We start from the raw sequence: 24,556 nt of genomic DNA on the forward strand, positions 1-24,556 counted from the left end.
GTATCACAAATTAAACTTTGTTGGTCTTTAAATTACCACTGGACTCAAATATGTGTGCCTGAAATATATTTTGACATATTTCTATACATATTTAAAATGTGAATATGAGCAGTGGGCATAAATGGTACTGTTATTTGGGTGGATAATTATATAAAAATGATAAAAGAATCTAGCCAGAAGACGTGAGGAAATGAATGGTGTTAGTAGTGGTACCTGAAGGATTGCTTTAAAACCCTAAACTGCATTGGTTTGAGGATCTGCATGAAGCCTTGTTCTTCAGTTGTGTAATTTCATTTCATTAAGTATTTGCATACTAATTAAAAGCTCCCCTAAGAAGTCTCCGGTTGTGAGTGATGGCCAACCACTCCCCCCTGCAGCCCTAGTGTTTACTTTCAGGAGTCACCCACATTTGCCTTTGCAAAGCCCAAAAGGAGCTTTAATGTTCTCAGCTGCAATAAACCATAACAAAAACTGAGATGAATAATGAACTTATTATGCCATAAAGACAATCTGTTTGCTTTTTCGCCTTACAAGGTAAGCTCACACCAATTATAAGAAAAGGGATTTTTTTAAATAAAAGAAATTACAGCAATAAAACAAATTAAGATCAGTTTATTTTACATTTCATCCAGCAAGCTGAATGTGTGCTCTAATGTAAAGAACTATCACTTCATTATGTTCTGTTATTTGCTTTATTATTTTTTCTTTATTTGAAGATCTACACCGTTCTGTTCTAAAAACTCAATGATAATAAAAGGCTACAGTAATTTTTAGCTGTGTAACTACTTAGTAGATATTTTAACAGTAAACCAAAGTGAATTAGAGGAAGGGCAGACCATATTCCTTGCACAGCTAAATGTTATTAAGGGATTGATTACTGACCATATGTATTTCAGTCATGTGTCTGTTGTATGAGCAGAAAACATAATAAATAACATTTGATCACAGTATACAAAATTTCCTTTAATATTTTTTATGCATGTAAGCTGTATTATAGATCTTCAGTGCATATATGTATGAAAGGATTTTTCAGTGGCTTGCCAAGTTTCTTTTGGGAAAAGGTGAACTATATATTGAGTGAGACCTGCTGGTTATATTCAACTGTATATTAGCATATCAATTCTGTATTGAATTAAAAATCTCTACAGGACGGCTGCACATCAGTTTATATTAATGATCACTTAGAAAGGCAGGTTAGTCTCAGTACTGTTGTATTTAACAAGCCTGTGATTTAAACAATGTTTTAATTAAAGAGACAGTATTCATTTCTGAAAAAGAGAGTACTTTTTCTCACATGCTTTATAATCTTTATTTCTCCCAGCTCAAATACAGTGCCCTCTTGTAATGCAGGGTGATTTATTTCATTCATACTTTAATATACTATTATTAACCCTTGGCAGAATACATTAATGAGGAGTGAGGAATTTTATTATTAATCTCAAAAATATGAATTTCAGTTAAATGGCTTGGTTTACCTATTTGCCCTTTAAGGCAGCTGTCAATATCTTAAAAGGTCCAGGTTCAGAAAGCAAAGGATCAGACACAAAGACAAGTCAATGGCCAGGACCTGAAGCTTGATCCAGGATGAAAACAGAAAGTATAGTTGGATTCAAGAAAGCTGGATATATATTCTGTTATGCAGTAATCAAATATGTTGAATTCGGGGGAGGGGGGAGTATGGGATCAGCTGGCTGCTGTGATACCTCTGATAATAACTGGTAACTGCATAGCCCTTCTCAGTAATTTGAGAAGTATTCCTGTAGAGCTGACTGGCAAACCTACTGCATGAGCTAGTGAAAACCTACAGAAAGAGGGACCCTGCATCTGTGGATGAAATAGCATATTCTATTAAATGAATGAGCAACTGTAAATTTGATTAGGTTACCATCTAAACTGAACCATCAAACCAAAGATTCCCAAAGAAGAATACATGTTAAGAGTTGAGAGATGGTATCCATTTGAGCAGAGTACAACATCTCATTATAAAAGCAGGTGCTTCGGAGGAAACCAGATTACTAGACAGTTTGAGACTGTAAATACAGGCCCCAGATTACATTAATGATCTTGAAAGCTACGTATTGTAGGAAATTTCTACCCCGGCTTCGGCTGGGAGGGCAGGGTAGAAATGTGAAGAATAAATAAATAAATAAAGTGGAAGCTCATTGAGTCTTGGATGGATTTGCAGTTCATTTTAAAAACTGATGAGCCCAAACCATCTTTCTATACTACCAGTAAGGGTTTCTGGTGGTGGGTATTTCCTTGGGTAAAGCTCTTTATTGAGAAACAAAGTCTGTATGATTTTAAAAGGAAGGCCAAAAGATTGATGCTTTGTGGTTGAAGTAGCATATTTTGTTGTTGATGACCAATTCCATGTTGGGAAGGAAGGGATTATATAGAAATTGCTTTGTTTAGTATGTTTTAATAGGCTGCAGTGTTTACTTGATTAATCACCTTTTGATCAGGTGGAGAAAATCTCATGTCAGAGTTAATTTTCTGAAATGTTGTTTACAAAAGCACAAAAGGCAACCTTCATTCGTTGTCGGACAGAATGCCTCTTCTGCAATAGGCTTTTCTGTATTTACATTTTCCTCACTTGTAAGTTCCTGTTGCTTTGGGGGGAGGGGTCTGTTCCACACATATTTTGCTCCTTCTGCTGGTCGATTTGATATTACATTGGTTTGTGTCCGGAATAAAAACCCGCAGTTTAAATCTGCAGGGAGATATGCCAGACATAGATCTATGTAATATCAAATTGACCAGCAGAGGGAGCAAAAGATGTGTAGAACAGAAAGAAACCTCGAAGAAACAGGAACTTATAAGCGAGGAAAATGCAAATGCAGAAAAGTCCAATGATGCCTGCTTGTATAATCTCAAAATATAATATGCCCTTCAAAATTATTGCATTTTGCATATGGAAATGTATGCAATTTTTGAATACATCAGTATTATAACATTAATTGATCAAGTTTTATGTTCATTTGGGTTCATTTATTTTCTTTCTTTCTTTTTAACCCCTGGAGGGATATTTTATTTTGCAATAAACTACAAAACTACAAAGAAAATATTAGGGAGGGGACTACATCTAGGGATAAAGGAGAGATAACCACACTAAACTAAAACCCCAAGAGGAGGAGATCTTATCCCTGTTAGTATAAGTGTTAATACTATAAGTGTTAATATCACAATATACTTGTAGCGTTCTTGTTTGTCTCAGCTTCAATATTTGTGTGTTAATGTGTTAGTTGTTATGAGAGAACTTTCTGATCATCTTCTTATTCTTCACTTCAAAGGCTATTTTACGAGTCCTTCTGCCTTTACTTCGGCTTTCTGTCTCTAAAATCGTATACAACTCTGGCAGCACCTGCACCCGTTTCTGCAGCAGAGTCCTCTTCCGTTCCAGAGGTGGCAGAGTCACTAGATTTTGTTTCTTCCTCCTTGGACTCTTCCTCCGTTCCCAGCTGACACCGCTTTAAAAATGGAGTCTATCTTCTCTCTTTTATCTTTTTAAATATATATATATATTTATTAGTTTCCCCATATCATGACACACAGACACAGACCTCAACACCAACAAACATACACCCATTACATCAATTTTTAAGCACATTGGACTCATTCCTGGACATTACCTTATTCCTTACTCATAACACTTCACACACCTATTTTTATCCTCATAATATTACTATTCATGTATTCCATATATCGCAACACTAATGCTCCCCAATTTTATCTATAAATTTTCAATTTTTCAAATTCATAATAATTATTTTCTTTACATATTAAGACTATTTTCAGTACTATGGAGCAATTATAGTTATCCAAGTTATTCAAATTTCATTTAGAGTTTAGCACATCAAACCTCATGCCGAGAGATTACATAACGCACCTCTCTTTTTATCACCATAGTATTACTATTCACATATTTTATATATCACATATTAATACTTCCCAAATATATCCATAGCTTTTCTACATTTCAGACTCATATTGTTTCCTTTGCATCCTTATGCATTCAAATTTCATTTAGACTTTAGATAAAATTTAAAAATCAAAATACCCAAAAATTAATTCAGTTTTCATCCCTAAATGACCCATTTATGCCTTAGTACCAACAAAACATAAATCAGATGTTCCCTCTTAAATCCAAATAAATTAATTCCATTCCCTAAATAATCCATTATACCTTAATACCATCACAATTCATTCCTAGCAAGGTTTAAATGTATCTAAAGAGAATAAATCAATAATAGAACCCCAAATCAAACCACAAATAATGAAAGAAAGTACCATCAATTGGGATACTGCCTCCCACTAAATTATACTCCCAGCTATATTCAACGTAAAAATTATACTAATAATAGTAGGGATTTCTGCAAACATTCCCTTCCCAACTCATATCCCTATTAATCCATTAAATTCCTGTTAAATACTATTATACCAAAGTACCATGTATGCACAGAATAATAATGATAATAATAATGAAAATAAATTAATAATATTAATGGTAAATAAATAAATAAAATTTTAATAACTTTCAGTCATTATCTCTAATACATCTTCAAATTACTATTTGGAACAACATGTATTATATATTCCTTGTCCTTAATCATTTCCTTTTTCACAACCATTATAAAGATATCCTATACAGGGAGAAATATTCTATACACACACAACATTCTTGACCCACATTTACTCCCCCATCCTTCTGATGTCAGGTTCTTCTTCTGGATCTCTTGTCTATGCCTAATGTCTTTGAATTCTTGTTTAAAGATGACGCCCTCTGGGATCGCCCACCTGTATGATATTCCATTGGTTTGAAGGAAAGAAATTAAATCCTTATAGTTTTTTCTCTTTTGTCGAATTTCAAATGGAATGTCTTTTAAGGTCTTGATGATTACATTTCCCATTTTCAGTAGCGTTGCTGATGTCACTTTTAAGATAACATCTCTGGTCTGTCTTCTTGAGAATCTGACCACTATTTCTCCAGGCAGGCTATTTTTTAAAATATAATTGGAGTATGCCCTATAGACTAACTCAATTTCTTTTACTAACTAATCCGCTGTTAAGCCTATTACTGGAGCCATGATCTCACTAAGCAGCTTCCTCAGGTCCTCCTTCTCTGCTTCGGGAACTCCCTGGAACCTGAGAATCATGTTAGCTTTTTCCATCTGTAATTGCAGCAAACTATTTTCTTGGAAGTTCTGCTTCATTTCTATTTCTCCAATTCTTTTCTTCAATTTCTTACTTGTGGTGTCTATCTCTTTAATTTGCTCAGTTGCCTGCTCCACTTTCTTCTTCGTTTCATTCAGCTGGAGCTGTTGAGCTGCAAAGTTCTTATTCATCACGGTCAATTGCTGGTTAATACCATCGAGTTGCTCCATCACCGGCTTAAGCATATCCCCTAGCAGATTCTGACTGCCCGGTGGTTTCATTTTCAACTTTCTCTGCTGGGCTGCCATTTTCTCCGATTTGTTTACCGTTTCTAACGCTTCTTCCCGGCTTGAAAAATTCACCCCACGATGACGATAATCAAGTAAGTCTCTCAAGACACACTCGTTGTGTTTCCTCCCCTCTCCTCCTTCGTATCGCTTATCAGTTCATTCGCATAAGAGGCGTCCCTCTTAGCGATCTCTTTTATCAACGGGGGGGGGGGCTCACTTTTTATTCTGAACTCACGTTCATTGTCGGTCAGTTTCTCTGACGTCGCTCATTCTAAACGCCATTCCACTCGATCTCTGGCGCTTGTCCCGGTCGAATCAGTTAGTGCCCGAAGGCCACACAGTGACTGGACCATCAGGGCAGAGGGGAGCCTCGATTCTCCGGCATTACGCCATCGAAGAGGCTACCCCTCAAAAGCCCTCTGGCCTGGAGCCTATCGCAAAGGTGTAGTCCGCTACTCGCCTCACATCCTTAGCGCCGCCCACTCCTGGCATCCCTCCTTTGGCGGGCGATCTGCTTGTGTGCCACCTGCATTCCTCCCAAGCTGACACTGGCAGATCGAGGTGAGTCCCAAGCAGCAGGCAACCATCCCCTCCTCCTCACTGAGTGCCGCCCTTCCCCCTCCCATGCTGGCGTGCCAGAAGAAATGCGTGGGTGCAATGCTGGAGTGCTCTAAGGCAGCTTCAGCTGTGTCACTAGGCCCGCCAGCCCAGCCTCCCAAGAGCAGCAAGGGAAGGGAGAGGGAGAGAGCGCCCACCCGAAGGAAGGGAACTGCCAGGGCAGCCCACAAGCTCTGGGCTCCCACCCGACAGCTGCTCTGCAAAAGTGCTCAAGAGAGGGGGAGGGAAGGAGGGGGCCAGCCAGAGCTTCTCCTGTCCACTCCAGCACTCCACCCGGCACACAAAGGCGCACCTTTACCTGCCTGGCAACTGGGACGCACACCCTTTGTCCAGCCTCCCTTCTCAAGCCTTGGTGCAGCGAATCCTGTCTTTCTCCGCCGGACTCCCCCTTCCCCTGCAAGCTTTTTCTGGATCTTTTCCACTCCTCTGTTTTAGGGAGGAGTGGCTGCTCTTGGGACTTTCCTGCTCTAGTCTCAGACTGCAACATGCCTCTCCCCCCCCCAGCCCTTGCCCTCAAATTGTCCTTATCACAAAACAGAAGGGTCAGATGTCTAAGGTTATTTTCTGGGGATGTACTAAAAGGAAGGACAGGATTGCCCATTGGAAAGAATGGGAAACCCTTGAAGGCCCATTGGAAACAATGGGAGCCAGGAATGTCAATTGACTTGCACGGGCTCCATTGAAATACATTACAGTACAAGAAGAGTTGCAATAAAAATGCGGAATGGATTTTCCATTAGCGTCTCTGGGCCCAAATAAACTACTCTGGGAATGGAATGAGAGACCATGGAGTGGAATAACAGCCCCTAGGAGTACTAGAAGTGATCTGGGACTGGAATGAGAGACCACGGAGTGGAATGACAGCCCCAGGGTGGAGCAGGAGTGTCCAGGGACTGGAATGACAGGTCCCAGCATGGAATGACAGCCCCAGGGTGTAGCAGGACTGTTCAGGGACTGGAATGAAAGGCCCAAGAGTGGAATGACAGTCCCAGGGTGGAGTAGGAGTGTTCAGGGACTGGAATGAGAGCCCACAGAGTGGAGTGAGAGCCCCAGGGTGGAGCAGGAGTGTTCAGGGACTGGAATGAGAGACCACAGAGTGGAATGACAGCCCCAGAGTGTAGCAGGAGACTTTAGGGACTGGAATGAGAGACCATGGAGTGGAATGACAGCCCCTGGGGGTAGCAAGAGTGTTCTGGAACTGGAATGACAGGCCCTAGAGTGGAATGACAGCTCCAGAGTGTAGCAAGAGTGTTCTGGACTGGAATGACAGGCCCTAGAGTGGAATGACAGCTCCAGAGTGTAGCAAGAGTGTTCTGGACTGGAATGACAGGCCCTAGAGTGGAATGACAGCTCCAGAGTGTAGCAGGAGTGTTCAGAGACTGGAATGAGAGACCATGGACAGGAATGACAGCCCCAGGGTGTAGCAGGAGTGTTCTGGAACTGAAATGACAGGCCCATGAGTGGGCTGGACAAACACTTGTCAGGGATGCTCTTGGCTGGTCCTGCATTGAGCAGGGGTTTGGACTAGATGGCCCATATGGCCATCCAGAGGGCAGCCCCCCTGCTGAAAGTGACATCAGAAGGGGTGGAGCTAGGGAAGTGACATCACTTGACCTTTGATGTGGAAGTGGCATCACAGGATGTGACATCACAAAAGTGATGTCACATTCTTTCTCCTGGCTCCACCCCCAAAGTCTCCTGGCTCCACCCCAAAGTTCTCAGATACTTCCTGAGTTGGACTTGGCAACCCTACCTCCCCCCCACACCCCTTTTCACCTTGCGATCTTTCTAGGACTCTTTTTTTTGCATCTCAGTGGTGCTGCTATAGCACTAATATAACTGCTATATTGGTTTAGTGCTATCGCGTTCAACTTAGAATGTTTAAAAGAGTCCAAAGAAGATCGTGCAGCGAAAGGGGGGAAGCAGCATTGTATGAAGTGCTATGGGCATTTTAAACAGTGTACCACAGTGATTCAGAAGAACATAAGAACATAAGAGACGCCAATGTTGGATCAGGCCAAAGGCCCATCCAGTCCAACACTCTGTATCACACAGTGGCCAGAAATACCAGTGCCATCAGGAGGTCCACCAGTGGGGCCAGGACATTAGAAGCCATCCCACTGTTGACCCCCCCAAGCACCAAGATGACAGAGCATCACTTGCCCCAGAGTCCCTATCTATACCTTGTGGCTAATAGCCACTGATGGACCTCTGCTCCATATGCTTATCTAATTCCCTTTTGAAGCCGTCCATGCTTGTAGCCACCACCACTTCCTGTGGCAGTGAATTCCAAGTGTTAATCACTCTTTGGGTGAAGAAGGACGTCCTTTCTTTACCTGCTCTTTCCCATGCATAATCTTATAAACCTCAATCATGTCACCCCTCAGTCGTCGTTTCTCCAAGCTAAAGAGCCCTAAGCGCTTTAACCTTTCCTCATAGGGAAAGTGTTCCAACCCTTTTATCATTCGAGTTGCCCTTTTCTGCACTTTTTCCAAAGCTATAATATCCTTTTTAAGGTGTGGTGACCAGAACTGCACACAGTATTCCAAATGAGGTCGCACCATTGATTTATATAGGGGCATTATGATATTGGCTGATCTGTTTTCAATACCCTTCCTAATAATCCCCAGCATAGCATTGGCCTTCTTTATTGCAGTCACACACTGTCTCAACATTTTCAGTGAGTTATCTACTACAACTCCAAGATCTCTCTCTTGATCAGTCTCTGCCAGTTCAGACCCCATCAACGTGTATTTATATTTAGGATTTTTGGCTCCAATGTGCATCACCTTGCACTTGGCCACATTGAACCCCATTTGCCATGTTGACGCCCACTCGCCCATCCTTGACAGATCCCTTTGAAGTGGCTCACAATCCTCACTGGTTTTCACCACCCTGAACAACTTCGTATCATCCGCAAATTTAGCCACTTCACTGCTTACTCCCATCTCGAAATCATTAATGAACAAGTTAAAAAGCAGTGGACCAAGTACTGATCCCTGCGGTACCCCACTGCTTACCACCCTCCACTGAGAAAATTGCCCATTTATACTCACTCTCTGTTTTCTATTAATTAGCCAGTTTTTAATCCATAAAAGGACTTTTCCTTCTATCCCATGATTTTTGAGCTTACTTAGGAGCCTTTGATGAGGAACTTTATCAAAAGCTTTCTGGAAGTCAAGGTCAAGAAGGAAGTCAAGTCAAGAAGCGCATCAAAGGGGTAGAAAACAGAAGAAAGCAGTTTCCCTCAAAAGTGGCTCAACCACGCTTTGCTAACCCGACACAAGGTCTGTCTGAAATGACAGGAAAAACCCATTAGCAACCAGTTACTAAAACAGAATACAAAGGCAGTTTGAAAAGGGCCATTAGCTCAGTAATGTATTTTTTTCTCATGGAACATCTATAATGGAAGATTGTCTTGAATGAAGTGTAGAAGCAGTATGTAGGCCAGAGCTGTAGATGCTTCTTATGATTTCGTCATCTGAAATTCAAAGGGACCTGCCTTGAATGGCTTCTTGGAAGCTAATAGGGCAGGTTCTTGTTCCACTGCAGCCACACTGATCCTGTTATCAGCCTTTTCTCTTGGCAAAACCTAACTGAACATGTAAGAACATAAGAAGAGCCCTGCTGGATCAGACCATTGTTCCATCTAGTTCAGCATCCTGTCTCACACAGTGGCCAACCAGTTCCTCTGGAGGGCCAACCACAGGTCAGCAGAGGCTGAGGGCTTCCCCCAGTATTGACTCCTGGCACTGGGATTCAGAGGTTGACTGCGTCTGAATGTGGGGTCAGCATGACTAGTAGCCACTGATAGACATATCCTCCATGAATCTGTGTAATCCCCTTTTAAAGCTTTCTATGCCTATGGCCATCACTACATCCTCTGGCAGCAAATTCCACATTTTAATTACTCGCTGTGTAAAGAAGTATTTCCTTTTGTCCATCCTAAATCTACCACCCATCAGCTTCACTGGATGCTCACAAGTTCTGGTATTTTGGGAGAAGGAGAAAAAGGTATCTCTTCAACTCTCTCCATTCCATGTATAATTTTATAATCCTCTATCGTGTCTCCTCTTAGTTGTCTCTTTCCTAAACCTAAAAGTCCCCAACTTTTCAGCCTTTCCTCATACAGAAGGTGCTCTCACACCCTCATCAACTTGGTATCCCTCCTCTGTACTTCTTCCAGCTCTGCAACGTCCTTTTTGAGATATGGTGACCAGAACTGTGCACAGTATTCCAAATAAGGCTGCACCATAGACTATACAGGGATGTTTTCAAATTGGCCATTTTATTTTCAATCCCTTTCCTAATAATCCCTAACATAGAGTTTGCCTTTTTTACTGCTGCATCACCTCACATTTACCACCACTGAACGTCATTTGCCGCATTGTTGTCCACTCACCTGATTTGTGGAGATCTTCCTGGAACTTTTCAGTCATCCTGGGTTTTCACAATCCCGAATAATTTTGTGGCATCTGCAAACCTGGCCACTACACTACTTTCACCCCTAATTCTAGAGCATTTATGAACAAATTAAATAGTATCATCCCCAACACTGATCCTTGTAGGATCCTATTGCTTACTTTTCTCCATTGTTCTTACTCTTTGCTTCCCGCTATTTAACCAATTTTTAATCCTTAAGAGAACCCACCATCTTATTCCATGACTGCTAAGTTTACTCAGGGGTCTTTGGTGAGGTACCTTGTCAGAAGCCTTTTGAAAGTCCAAGTATATAATGTCTACTGGGTCACTTTTATCTACATGCTTGTTCACTTTCTCAAGGAATTCCAAAAGGTTGGGGAGGCAGGATTGATTTTCCCTCAGCAGGCTTTTGTTCCTCTATGTGTCTAATAATTCTATCTTTTATTATAATTTCTATGAATTTGCCAGGGACAGACATTAGGCTGAGTAGCCTGTAATTTCATAGTTCACCTTTGGACACCTTTTTAAAAATTGGTGTATCATTTGCTATTCTCTGATCTTCTGGAACTGGAGCTGTATTTAGTGATAGGTTTCATATATGGGTTAGTAGATCCCAGTTTGGGTTAGTATATATGGGTTAGTAGATCCCAGTTAGTAGACCCTAGTTTGGCCAGGGATCCTGGAGGTTTTTTTGTCATCTTCTGGGCATGGAACGAGGGTCACTGGGGATGTGGGGGAAACGTATTTGTGAATTTCCTGCATTGTGCAGGGGTTGAACTAGATGACCCTGGAGGTCCCTTCCAAATCTATGGTTCTACAATTCTAACTAACTCACATTTGAGTCCCCTAAGAACTCTTGGCTATATGCCATCAGGACCTGGAGACTTATCGGTTTTTAATTTCCTGAACAGGTCTAGAACTTCATCTCTCATCACCTCAATTTGGCTCAGTTCTTCAGACTTCCTTCCTGATAATAGGGTCTGTGGCATGGGTACATGCCTCACACTTTCCACAGTGAACATAGAAACAAAAAAATCATTAAGCTTCTCTGCCATCTCCCCATCTTCCTTCAGCAGTCCCTTTATTTCTTGGTCACCCAAAGGCCCAACTGCTTCTCTGGCTGGTTTCCTGCTCCAGATATATTTAAAGAAATGTTTATTGTTTGTCTTGATGCTTTTAGCAACCTGCTCCTCAGATTCTCTTTTTGCATGCCTAATTATTGACTTACATTTCTTTTGCCAGAACTTGTGGTTCCTTCTGTTCAATTCCTTCCACTTTTTAAAAGTCTTCCACATTAACAAACACTCTGTTTTTGTTCCACATTCTACCAGTTTGGTGTAGTGGCTAGTCTGGGAGAACCAGCTTTGATTTCCCGCTCCTCCACATGCAGCTGCTGGGTGACCTTGGGCAAGCCACAGTTTTTTTAGAGCTGTTCTCTCAAGAGCAGTTCTTAAAGAGCCCTCTCAGCCACACCTACCTCACAGGGTGTCTGTTGTGGGAAGAGGAAGGAAAGGAGATTGTAAATCACTCTGAGTAAAGGGCGGGGTATAAATCCAATCTCCTCCTCCTCCTCTTCTTCCTTTCTTTTTCCTTTTTAAAGAAGAGGTTCATTGTGGAAGCCTGTTTTTGAATCAGTTTTCATTTGGTCTTTTGTAGTGACTTCTTAACTTCCAGTAAGCATACAGTTGTAAATATGCTGTTTGGTTATGAAAACAGTTTCCTTTTTCTAGATTATCTTTTGAGTTGCACTTGATGGTAAATAGTAGGAGCATTAATCATTTTTGGTGGCTAGTGGCAACTTAAACCCTGCCTAAAGGAAGAAGTGGTTGAAGAGAACACATGTCTTTAGGTACTTTGCCCATAGGTTGAGATTAAAAGGACCTGGCTTTATCTGTATGTTTGCGTTATGAGAGTTGGTGGGTATATGAATGATGTTTATTTGCAGTCAAGGACCATTTATCAAAATTACATATTCATTAAATACCAGCAAATTAGCTTTCAGCTCCAAAAATATTTTGACTTATCTAGACATATAACCTTAAAATCATTAAAATTTTAAAAGGAGAAGATTTTAACAGTATATTATATCAAAATAAAACTAATTATGAGTCATGCAAAAGGTGAGTGTTATACTTGATCTTCTTATTGTGGAATTTTACCAGTTGCAAGCAATATTTTGCTATTTGTCTGGAAATTTGCTGATTTTCCTCTACCAGAAGTCTCTCTAGATCAGCACTCTTTCTTCACAAGAAAACTTCTTCGTGAAAATAGAGACTTCCCCCATTCTTTTCTTTCATAAAGAAATGCTCTACACATGCTGTGGGGAATCCCCATTGTGCAAGGTCTGGATCCTACTCATTAAGTTATGCGAGTACTAATCTTGCTTGCACATTTGCTGTAGTTTCTATGTGGTTGTTATTTAATGGAGAAAGAAGATTGGATTTAAAAGTGTGTTTTGCTTATGGTGTAGGTTCCTCAAGATGAATGGTCTGGATATACTCCACATAGCAAAGATGATGAGATTCCATGCCGGCGGATGCGGAGTGGCAGCTATATCAAAGCCATGGGAGATGATGACAGTGGGGATTCTGACACCAGCCCGAAGCCATCTCCAAAGATTGCTGCACGAAGGGAGAGCTATCTCAAGGCCACACAGCCGTCACTTACGGAACTCACCACCCTCAAGTAAGACAATGTTAATAATGAGCCATGATTATAACAATTAAGACAGGATAGTAAGAATTCTGCACTTGTACTTGGGAGTGACCAGGAGGGAGTAGGGAGATACTAATCCTAGATGTGATTGTATTGCCGGCTCTACATGTGCATGTATATGTACAGCCCTTTCATATTTGGGTCTTATGTCTACCCACCCACTTCCCATTTCTGCAAGGAGATTCTCTGCCACATTCTGAAAATCGTATATGCAATCTATATGTATTTAACCCAGCAGTAGCATGAATCACCAATTTGAACTTAGGCCAAGTTCCATTTGTTCTAGTTCTGGTAGGCCTTAACACCACCTTAATTGCACCAGTTCAAGTTAGTTCATTATCTTTGGGAGACAGAGCATGGTAACTTTACATAATGGCTCCCTGAAGAGGTATGTGGATGATGTATGTGTTTGTTGCACTCATTCTTTATACTGAAGATGTACATTTAAATTATCTTTTGTATAAATCTTAACAGGCTGTGTTTATCATATATCATTCTATTTTTAAAAGTGACAGGTAGTATTACTTCTGGGTACAATGCACTCATTATACTCTCTATTAGAAGTTTATGGTATTTCTGTTTGTTTACATTATTTTAGTCCATCTTTCTCACTGAAGGCAGATTATACAATGTCAGTCATTGCAGTAGATAACGATGAAAAATTTAATAATGTAGCTGGACTAGGGTGACAGAAATCTGAAACAAGCAATAATCTGAAACAAAGCGTAAACCTAACATGCTTATGTTAAACATATCATGTTAAAGAGTGCATAAAATGGTATTACATAAGTAGAACACGGAGACAGAAACTTCAAGAATAGGGATGCCAGTCCCCAGGTGGAGGCAGGGGATCCCCAATTTTTAGAGCTCCCCCCAGACACCAGCCAGCTGGCCATGAGGAGAAGCCCTGTCCCAAGAGTCCTCCGTGGCCCCACTTGAAAAGAGCAGGTTCTGTGTGTGCCTGCCATGCAAACGGCGAATTCGTGGCTTGCAGGGTTGGCACCCACGGCACTCGCTTCTCCCCCAACCATTTAAAGGGAAGGTTCCCTTTAAATGGTTGGGGGAACACAGGGGTGTGTGCATGCATGGCGCTCCATCCCTGTCATGATGACATCACTCTGTATGACATCATGATGTCGGGGACAGCCCCACCCCTCCCAGCACACACACCCAAATCCCCGCACCAGGGAGTAGATTGGACCTGGCAACCCTATTCAGGAAGCTGAATATGTTCTTCATACCCTGTACCTTGGCTCTCTGTGATTCATCCTCTGTCACCTAAGATACTACTTATTATTTGTGGAGAGAGGTCTGTGGCATGGAGGCAAGACACATGAGGGAGGAATAGTGCTTTTGTTACATCCACTGCTCTTTAAAACTGTTCAGTTGAATGGTTTACATTTACAAAGCATGCTAAAAATCTGTATAGCGTTTCAAAGTCTCTACAGACGCTTTCTCAATAAATACAACAAGTCCGTAGCACATATTCCAAATACATGAGACTGCATGGCTTGAATTTGTCCAGGAACTGATCGTTATAAAAACTGCCCAGCAAAAAAAAATGTTGAATGTGAAGATCATATATTACCACAACAATAACATTACAAAAATCATTACACTGGAAGAGGAAAAGGAAAACGCTAACAAAATATGAGCTCTGTTCTTCTGGATTGCATGTATGGTACAGTTGGCCTAAATAGTGCTTAAAATAAATTCTATTTTGATTATTAAAATATTCAGTAGCAGGCATACTGTCTTTTCCAGACATGGTATCAAGTACCCTATCAGTAGTCTTCTGGTTAATGAAAGTACACTTGTTGAACAATGGAAAAACAGCCATTTAAGCATACCACAGACTGCACCTAGAACAGACTTTAAAGAGGTCTGATATGCTACAGCAGTACTGAGTATGAGGCTGATACTTTTCCATACCATTATTCAGTTGGAACTGAGACAGGCTTTTTGGGGAGAGACTTCTTTCATGTCATTATCAAAGATGCCCTGGTATATCCCAAAAACTCTCCTGTTGATCTCAGCAGGCCAGTTCATATGCAGCTCCAGTAACTTATATACAAAGCTTCCTGAATTCGCTAAGAATGTATCCCCAAAATAAGTAATTGAATTAATGAAGCATTGCTGTGCACTGACTGCAAGATCTGGAGTGTGTGTGTGTGAATTGTTCTGCAATACCTTGCACAGTCTGTTTTTAAATGTACAAATTAGCCAGAGGAGAAAATGAATCATGTTTATCTAAAAGGGAATCGACAGAATTCTTTCCCCCATTATTTCTTTCACTGTGTAGGATTTTTTCCCCCATCTCATAATAAATCGAGCCCTATATACATCCAAAATCCATGATTTTTACCTCCCACATACAGTTGTTCGTGTTCATTCTCTTTTGGGCAAAGGGTGGGAGGAGAGAGTGTTTTATCATCAATGTTTCTTTTTATATTAGTAGCAAGATCTGAAAATCAGAGAAGCACCATGACCACCCTTATGCAAGAAGTTTATTTTTTGGTTTCTCCTGATACTTTTTTCCTTGTCCTGCCTTGTAATCTCCTCCCACAAGCTGTTTTCCATGCCATGGTTTCCATGTGGTTACAGAACATGTTTTGAACATTGTGGTTAAAATTCTGAATAAAACACAGCTTGCTGTGATCATGAAATCCACACCTCCGCTGCTCTAAACCCATTATTCTACGAGGAAGTGAGATGCTGTTTCTTCATGTGGCAAAATTTCCCTGTGGGTTTTTTCCTTAAAATAATGTATAAGGAAACAAAGCTGTTCTAACTGAAATATACATTTCTCCCCAATACTTAAAAAATAAGTTACCTTGGAAAAAGAAAACTATCATGATTTTAAATAGATGAGCAAAGCTTGTTAACCCGGTTTAAGAAAACCGTGACCCAAACCATGGCTTCATTGTCCTGAATGAAGGAGCTCTTACCCTTTTTTGTATATAGAAATGTAAATATGAAGAGAATTATGATTTCTTATGCCTTCTGGGATACAATGCACATGCTAAATAACCAAAAGGCAAGATTGTATTATTTTCATACCTTGACTTGAATATGCAGAAACCATAGATTTGTTATCAGCAGGCAATTTGAAAAGATCCATATATTGGAGTTATTTTGTTCAAATTCAAGTTTATTTCCATCAGCCATTGCTCATGATAGAGATAAAAAGAACAAAAAGGAAAAGGCAGATACAGCAAAGGAAGCAAAGCAACATAATGATAATAAACAAAACTGATGACATAACGTCCAATCTGTGGCAGGTTTTTTTTTGATTATGCTAAGGAATCAACTGATTTATTGCATTGTTACTTTTTGAAATTTATTATGCAATAAAAACTCAAGCTTTTGAAGGTCAGACCAGTTTTTTGCCCTGCAACATCAAGGGGAGGAGCGCACTGTCTCTTGATCATTTCCCTTTCAGCAGCTTCTTCTTCTTTTTCTTTTTTTTGAGCCCCTGGAGGGGATTTTTTTTTATATAAGACTACAAAACTATAACAGAAAAAGGAAGGGGGAACTACATTTACCAGACAAAGAAAGATACCCACTACTAACTAAAATCCCAAGAGAGGAGATCTCCCACCCGCTTAACTACATCAAGTCTTCACTTAGTTTCTACCATTATAAACTGAGTCACATAATTATAGTAACTTTTTTCTTTAAGCTTTAAACTTTAACTGTCTTTAAAAAAGTACCCCCATTCATCCCATTTCCCAGTTCTCAAAGGCACAATTCAGAGTCCTTCAGCCTTTACTTCTCCTTTCCACGTCTCTTCCAGAACTTATAAGGACTTTTAGGGGCTACTGCCCCTTGCTCTGAGAGAGAGTCCTCTCCGGAAGAAGCTGAGTCCAGCTCGCCACTGGACTTACTGTCCATCTCTCCTTTCTTCTCCTCCACTGGCTCTCCCAGCTGGTCCCTTAGAAATTCCCGAGCTTTCAGGACAGAGTCAATCTTTTCTTTTTTTATCCTTGATTTTGAAGGTGATGCCTTCTGGAGTTAGCCATCTATATCCAATTGAATTTGTCTGAAAAAAAAGAACAAGGTCTTTGTATTTCTTTCTCCGTTGTCTTATTTCAAATGGAATGTCTTTCAAGACTCTGATGACATTCTCTCCAACTTTCAGGGGTACTCCAGAAACTTCTTTCAGGATTGCATCCCTCACATATAGGCATGTGAGGGATGCAATCCTGAAAGCGGTTTCTGGAGTACCACTGAAAGTGGGGGGAAATACTATCAGAACGCTAAAGGATATTCCATTTGAAGCAAGACAATGGAGAAAGAAGTACAAAGAGATTGTGCTTTTCCTTCAGACAAACTCAATTGGATATAAATGGCTATTTCCAGAAGGCGTTACTTTCAAGTTTAAGGATTAAAAAAGAAAAGATTGACTCTGTTCTGAAAGCCCAAGAATTTCTAAGGGAAAGCTGGGAAGACCAGAGGACGGGGGAAAAGAAGAGGACAGCAAGTCTAGTGGCGAGCTGGACTCGGGTTCTTCCGGAGAGGACTCTCTGATGGAGCAAGGGGCAGCTGCCCCAAAAAGTCCTTATAAGCTGCAGAAGAGATGAGGAAAAGAGAAGTAAAGGCTGAAAGACTCTGAATTGTGCCTTTGAGAACTGTAAGTGGGGATGACTGGGGGGGCCTCGTCTTAGAAAGTTAAGTTTTAAGAGTTAATGAAAAGAAAAAAGTACTTAAATGTCTGACTCAGTTTATATTGATCTAAATGAAGTGAAGACTTGATGTAATGAAGCTAGTGAGGATCTCCTCTCTTGGGTTTTTAGTCAGTAGTCAGTAGTGGGTTTCTATACTTTGTCCCATTTATGTACTCCCCCTTCACTTTTTCTGTGATAGTTTTTGTAGTTTGAAAAAAAATAAAAAATCCCCTCCAGGGGCTCAAAAAAAAAAGGTTTCTTCGCATTTTCGTCCGCTCCCCCCCTCAATCGCTCAAAAGTTCATGCACATGGGAGGCGTCCCTCCCCCGCTCGCCTTTTCCCCATTCAGTAGGGTGGGGTGGGGAGCTATCTTTTTCTTTCAAAACGCTTTAAAACTGACTCACATTCATAATTGGTCTTCTGATCTCGCTTTCAACTTCATTTCTAACGCTCGATCTCCTGCGCTTGCCCTGGTCGGCGTCGCTTAAGTCCATTCGGTCTCTCAGCACGGAGAACCATCGGAACAAAGACGTGTCTCAATTCTCTGGCATTCCGCCATCAAAGAGGCAACCTCTTGAGAGTTCCATGGCCAGGGTCCCTTCACCGGGTCCCTGGGGGGGGGTGACGAACCTGCGCACCCCCTCCTTTGGCTGGAGCGCAGCTTCACCCCCGGGAGGTCCGGGAGGTGAGTCTGCTAGCGCGCCGCCATCAACCAGAAGTCCCCCTTTCAGCAGCTTCTCATGGTAAATTCCCAAACTCCAAAACTGGTTGTTAAATTCTCTCAACTGGGAGGAGCAGGGAGAGGCTGGCAAGAGAAAGTGGAAACTGACCAACAAACCCAACTTCCTGGACTGGATCTGTTTTCTGAAAAGAAAGCATCAGACCTGAAACCAATATTAACAGGGTCTGGTCTAATGAATACTTACATCTACTGTTCTGGTCAGCATACAAAAGCCAAAGCATTCTGTAAGCACTGCAAATGATATCAAATGAGGCTGGCCCTCGTGCTCATGAGCCTATCAGTAAATAAAAGCAATATGTAGCTGCCCAAAACCTTGCTCTTATTTATGAGGGGTGGGCAAGACCAAGGCTGCAGGGGAAAGTGAGTAGATCTGCCCGGATCTCACTACCAGCATCTCTCTGTCATAAGTGGGGTTGGATAATCTTTTTGCAGGTAGGAGTCATTAGAGGCAGTCCAGCATTTGAAAAGTTCCCCCTAGAGCCGGATTCAACTGGCTTTCAAGCAAGAGAAACCTTTACTTTACCTTTAAGATATAAGGGTTAGTGTTGGAGGAGGAAACAGAAGACTTGGGCTAAAAAAACCCTTTCAGCCATGCAGCTTACCAGGTTACCCTAGTAATTTCAGATGACCCTTAATTCCAGATCATTTAGTTATTTAATTGGATCATAATAACATAGGTTGCAGTACTCATTCCTATGAAATCCCGCTGCTTGCTGCCATCTATTGTCATGTCCCCTCACCCCCAGTAATCTTTTCCCTAAACTGAAACACACCAAATGGTTAGGATTAGTTCATAGGGAAGACAGTTTAAGGTGGGCAGCCATGTTGGTCTGAAGTAATAGAACGAAGTTAGAGTCCAGTGGCATACCTTATTCAAGGTATGAGCTTTCCTGTGCACACAGACTTTGTCAGATGATGAAATGGAATTAAATATCATAGTTGTATATATAGGGGTGCCTTGTTAAATTAGCATGCAAAATAGTGATTTTTTTTTAACAAATCAAAAGAATGACAAGCTGGGTTTCTGGTTATCATCTGTTTGGGTTCAACTGGGCGGAATTTGGAATGTTAGATTAAAATGTAGTTCTCTGTTTTGGGGACAAGGAAAATACTCTACACAGCCAAGATGCTGTAAAGTTCGCCTCCATGATAGAAAGGTGATGGATGGGGTCTAAGGATGGGATTCTCACAATTTAGGAAACATCAGTCTCCAGTTCGGACATATTTATTACCTATGTTGTTTTCCCCCCCACTGAAACAGATGATAACCAGAAATCCAGCTTGTCATCTGTATCTTCACTATTTTGCATGCTAATTTAACAAGACACCCCTATATAAACAGCTATGATATGTAATTCCATTTCAACATCTGATGATGTGTAAGTGCACACAAAAGCTCACACCTTGAATGAAACATTGTTGGTCTCAAAGGTGCCATTGGACTCTAACTTTGTTCATAGGGAAGACCGTTTGAGGTGGGTAGTAGGATGGATCTTCATTCCATGCATATCTGGTGATGTGAGCTTGAACTCACAAAAACTTATACTCCGGATTTTGTTGGCCTTTAAGATGTTGCTGGACTCAAATTTTGTTCACAAGGAAGATGCCTCAACTCCATTTTCTCTGCAATTCTTCCCCCTCCCTCCCCCATCTTCTCTTAGCAATCCTTGTGCTGCCCAAGAGTCCCACTGCCTCCCTGAATGGTTTGTGGTTTCTGATGGATGTTTTAAAAAGACTCCCTGTTTGTCTTAATGTTTTTAGCCGGAACATGGGCGCTCCTTCTCATTCACCTAATTAGAGGAAGGATGGGATAAAAATCTAATAGATAGACAATTCGCACATCTGGAAGGGAGTGGGGCAGGCTATAAAGCAAGACCCAAGTTGATCAAGCCTTATTAAAAATCTAATAGTAAACCAAGACACTTTTTTCAGTTCTCTGTTTCTGAAAGATAAACGGTAAAATATGTCTCCATGGAGATGCTGCTGTATCTCTTGCTCAACAAAATGCTAACTTATACAGATTTAAAGTATATTGTTTTAAAACAAAAACCTGAGATGATGGAAATCTTTTCCTCAAGGTTTTTTGTTTTTTAAACATGAGTTTAAACACAGACATATATCTTCTGAAAACATGCATGTGGGCAACAGGAACATGTTCCTGACATTTTGCAGATGTTGTAGCAGGCATTTGTTGTTGTTCAGTCCCACAGTAGAGTCCGACTCTTCGCGACCCCATGGACCAGCTCCCGCCAGGCCCTCCTGTCTTCCGCCGTCCTCTGAAGTTGGCTCAATTTCATGTTCATTGCATCTATGACACTGTCTAACCATCTCATCCTTTGCCGTCCCCGTCTTCTTTGACCTTCAATCTTTCCCAGCATCAGGGTCTTCTCCAGTGAGTGCTCCCTTCTCATTTGGTGGCCAAAGTATTTGAGCTTCAGTTTCATTATCTGGCCTTCCAGGGAACAGTCAGGGCTGATTTCTTTTAGGATGGACTGATTTGATCTTCTTGCAGTCCAAGGGACTCTCAAGAGTCTTCTCCAGCGCCATAGTTCAAAAGAATCTATTCTTCGGTGCTCGGCCTTCCTTATAGTCCAACTCTCGCAGCCATACATGACTACTGGGAATACCATTGCTTTGACCATGCGGACTTTTGTTGGCAGGGTGATGTCTCTACTTTTTATCATGCTGTTTAGGTTTGCCATCGCTTTCCTCCCAAGGAGTAAACGTCTTTTAATTTCATGGCTGCAGTCACAGGCTGCGGTGATCTGGGATCCCAGGAACGTGAAATCTGTCACTACTTCCACGACTTCCCCTTCTATTTGCCAAGGAGTGATGGGACCGGATGCCATGATCTTAGTTTTTTTTATGTTGAGCTTCAAGCCCACTTTTGCGCTCTCCTCTTTTACCCTGAGCAAGAGGCTCTTTAGGCCCTCTTCACTTTCTGCCATTAGAGTGGTATCGTCTGCATATCTGTGGTTGTTGATCTTTTCCCCAGCAATCTTAATTCCCGCTTGTGATTCATCCAGGCCAGCATTTCGCATGATGTACTCTGCATATATATTAAATAAGCAAGGTGACAATATACATCCTTGTCGTACTCCTTTTCCTATGCTGAACCAATGTAGCAGGCATAGCTTTAACAAATAGATTCAAGGAATCCAATTGTGAAATTACAACTTTTATAGACAGGATATTTCCCCCGAAGTCTTAAATTCATTTATTTTTATTTATTTTTATATTTTTTATTTATTTTAGCATTTATATCCCACCCTCCCCGCAAGTGGGCTCAGGGCGGCTTACAAAGAGCAACAAGTGCCCACTCATAAAATCATATAAAAACAGTAAAAACCAGTAATTATCAACACAAATAAGGTGCTCAGTAAAAAACAAGATGGTCACCGAATAAATTTACAAGATGGTATCAGTCTTTCATAAAGGTGGTGTTGTCCTGTAGTTGGTGTACAACCAGTTGGTATACGGTGCCACGCAGTATCCTGGCAGATCTTCCAGGGACCGTCCCCCCTAGCCCCATTGTTGCCCATGCCATTTGTGGTGGTGGCAGCAGCGGCTCCTATGTAAAAGCCTAGTGGAAGCGCTCTGTCTTACAGGCCCTGCGGAACTGCAGACGGTCCTGCAGGGCTCTGATCTCCTCCAGGAGCTCATTCCACCAGGTAGGAGCCGCCACTTTAAAGGATCTGGCCCTGGTCACAGCAAGGCTTGCCTCCCTGGGGCCTGGAATCACCAGGCGATGTTGCGTCCCAGACTGAAGTGCTCGTGGGGGTATTCATGCATATCTATGTGTTGTGTCACTATGTAGCACCTTCTCTTCCCTCTTGTTATTTTAGAATTTTAAAAGGTAGCTTCAGAAATAGTTGTAAATAATCTTTGCTGTTATCCTGGTATACCATCATACCTGATAAGGCTACTGCTTGTGCTCCCCAAAGCCATGCCTTTGGCAGGCTATGATTCTAGCCAGCTCTAATTCCTTTTGTCATCTATGAGCGCTTTCAGCCACATCCAGAATAATGCCTGAAACCTCATTTTTATTTTAATGAAACTGAATTGGCAGCCATGTTTGCTTTTGACTGTGTGAATTTGCAGTTTGACAGTGATATACTCTACAGAAAGCATGTTCAAATAATGACTATAATATAAAGTAAGTCTCTTTTTCCTGTCAGCCAGGTCTTCAGCAATAAACTTTTATATATATATATAATTTTACCATTTAAAGAGGATACCTGATGCCCCACTAGAACTAATCCTGGTTCTGTTAGGTTAGCACCAAGCAATACTAGAAACCGGTCCCAGGGCATTATCATGTTTTCACACAAAACCAACGATAATGCAGTCTGTGTTAATTAAGCAGTACCCTGTCAAAATCACTTCCTAATAATGTTCAGACTCATCACTCTGTTTGGCAGTATGTAAGAAACGTAATTAAGGGTAAAATAGCTTTCAGGACTTGACTGTATGTTTTATTTCCTATTTACATTCTTAAGTCAAAACTATACCAACATCTTCAATATGCTATCATAATTATTGTTTCTGAACTGTTTTTTCTTAGTACTTGATACAAGGTTAAGCTTTTAGGTATGGGCTTCAAGTTGGTGTTTGTAATAACTTGGCAAGGGTCCAGCACTATCAATAATGGAAGTGTCTTATTAAGACTTACCACAAAAAGATCCTAATAATGATACTTCTTGTAATATTGTTGTTATAAATTTTTATTGCATGTGGCCAAAGGCTGTTACAATCTTAAATTAATAAAATGTAGAATACAGAGAAAAGGGAAGGAAACAACAATAAATAAACTAGATAAAAATGAATAGGGAGCTCAATGAAGATATTTGGCTCCAAAACACAACTCAAGCAGCAACAAATGAGGCCTTGAGCATGGCTTTGGCTTGGATCTTCATGGCAGCCATTGCAAAGAATGAGACTATAAAGTACTGAGACTGAGGCATAGCGTAGTGATTTCAGCTCATACTTTATTAGTTAAATGGAGAACTTGAGATACCTTGCGGGACCCATGGCCCGCTTATATTCTCGTTCAAACCACACCCAACACACACACACTCCTGTGATAGGCTATACACAATACTACTTTCACTCACTGGTTCCCTTTAGGTACCACACTGGCCGATTGGTGAGTCCTAGGATCCTCTGTTTCTATTGTTGTCGGAAGTGAAGCTCAGCCAGCCATGTGTGAGCTCGACTGCATGCGCAGTCTCGCTTGGTATACAACACCCCTCCCCCCTAGGTCCAGATCCCCCCCCTAGCCAACATAGTCCCCAAGTTAAGAAGGTTTCCACCACCCCCTAGTGGAGCAGCGTACCTTCAGAGCCAGGGCCGTGTTCTCAGGTGCTGTTCTTGTCAGTGCTGGGGGAGACACCTCTACCTCTGGGCCCTCTGCAGCGGCGGGTGTGTTGCACAGCTCTTGGTTGCTTGGTGGCTCCGCAGTTACACTGTCATCGCCTTCAGGCAGAGGGCTTGGCTGGGGCCACATTGGAGCGGATGTCTTGGGTTCTCCGAATAGGAAGGCGGCCAGCTTGTAGTCCCAGTCCCCCTGATCCATGCAGTGCAGGGCCTCTTTCATGGTTCTGACCATGCACTCTGCCTGACTGTTAGTTGCCGGATGAAACTGAGTGGAGCGTATGTGCCTTATGCCATAGTATTGCACAAATTCCTGAAACTTCGTGGAGGTGAAGGCTGTGTCGTTGTCAGATACCAAGGAGTCAGGGATACCATGGGAGCTAAAAATCCACCACATTGCATGGATGGCTGAGTGGGAGGACGTGGATGGGACCGGCACCACCTCCAGCCACTTAGTGTAAGCATCTACTAATATAAAGAAGATCTGTCCCTGAAAAGGGCCTGCAAAGTCCAAATGTAGTCATGCCCACGGCTTGTGGGACGACTCCCATGGGTGCACTGGGGCTTTCGGTGGCTCC

At 41.5% G+C, this 24,556-nt stretch overlaps 1 protein-coding gene across 1 annotated transcript in view; it reads left to right on the plus strand.

The window, feature by feature from the left end:
- Positions 1-24,556, plus strand: part of DLGAP1 (discs large homolog associated protein 1) — a 176,726-nt gene that overhangs the window by 16,551 nt on the left and 135,619 nt on the right. The window contains exon 2 of the mRNA XM_015420221.1: positions 12,952-13,166. Within this exon, the coding sequence (XP_015275707.1) occupies positions 12,952-13,166 (215 nt within the window). The remainder of the gene's footprint in view (positions 1-12,951; positions 13,167-24,556) is intronic.

This window comes from Gekko japonicus, unplaced genomic scaffold (assembly GCF_001447785.1).
Source record: "Gekko japonicus isolate JY-2015 unplaced genomic scaffold, Gekko_japonicus_V1.1 scaffold209, whole genome shotgun sequence".
In the NCBI taxonomy this organism is placed as follows: domain Eukaryota; kingdom Metazoa; phylum Chordata; class Lepidosauria; order Squamata; family Gekkonidae; genus Gekko; species Gekko japonicus.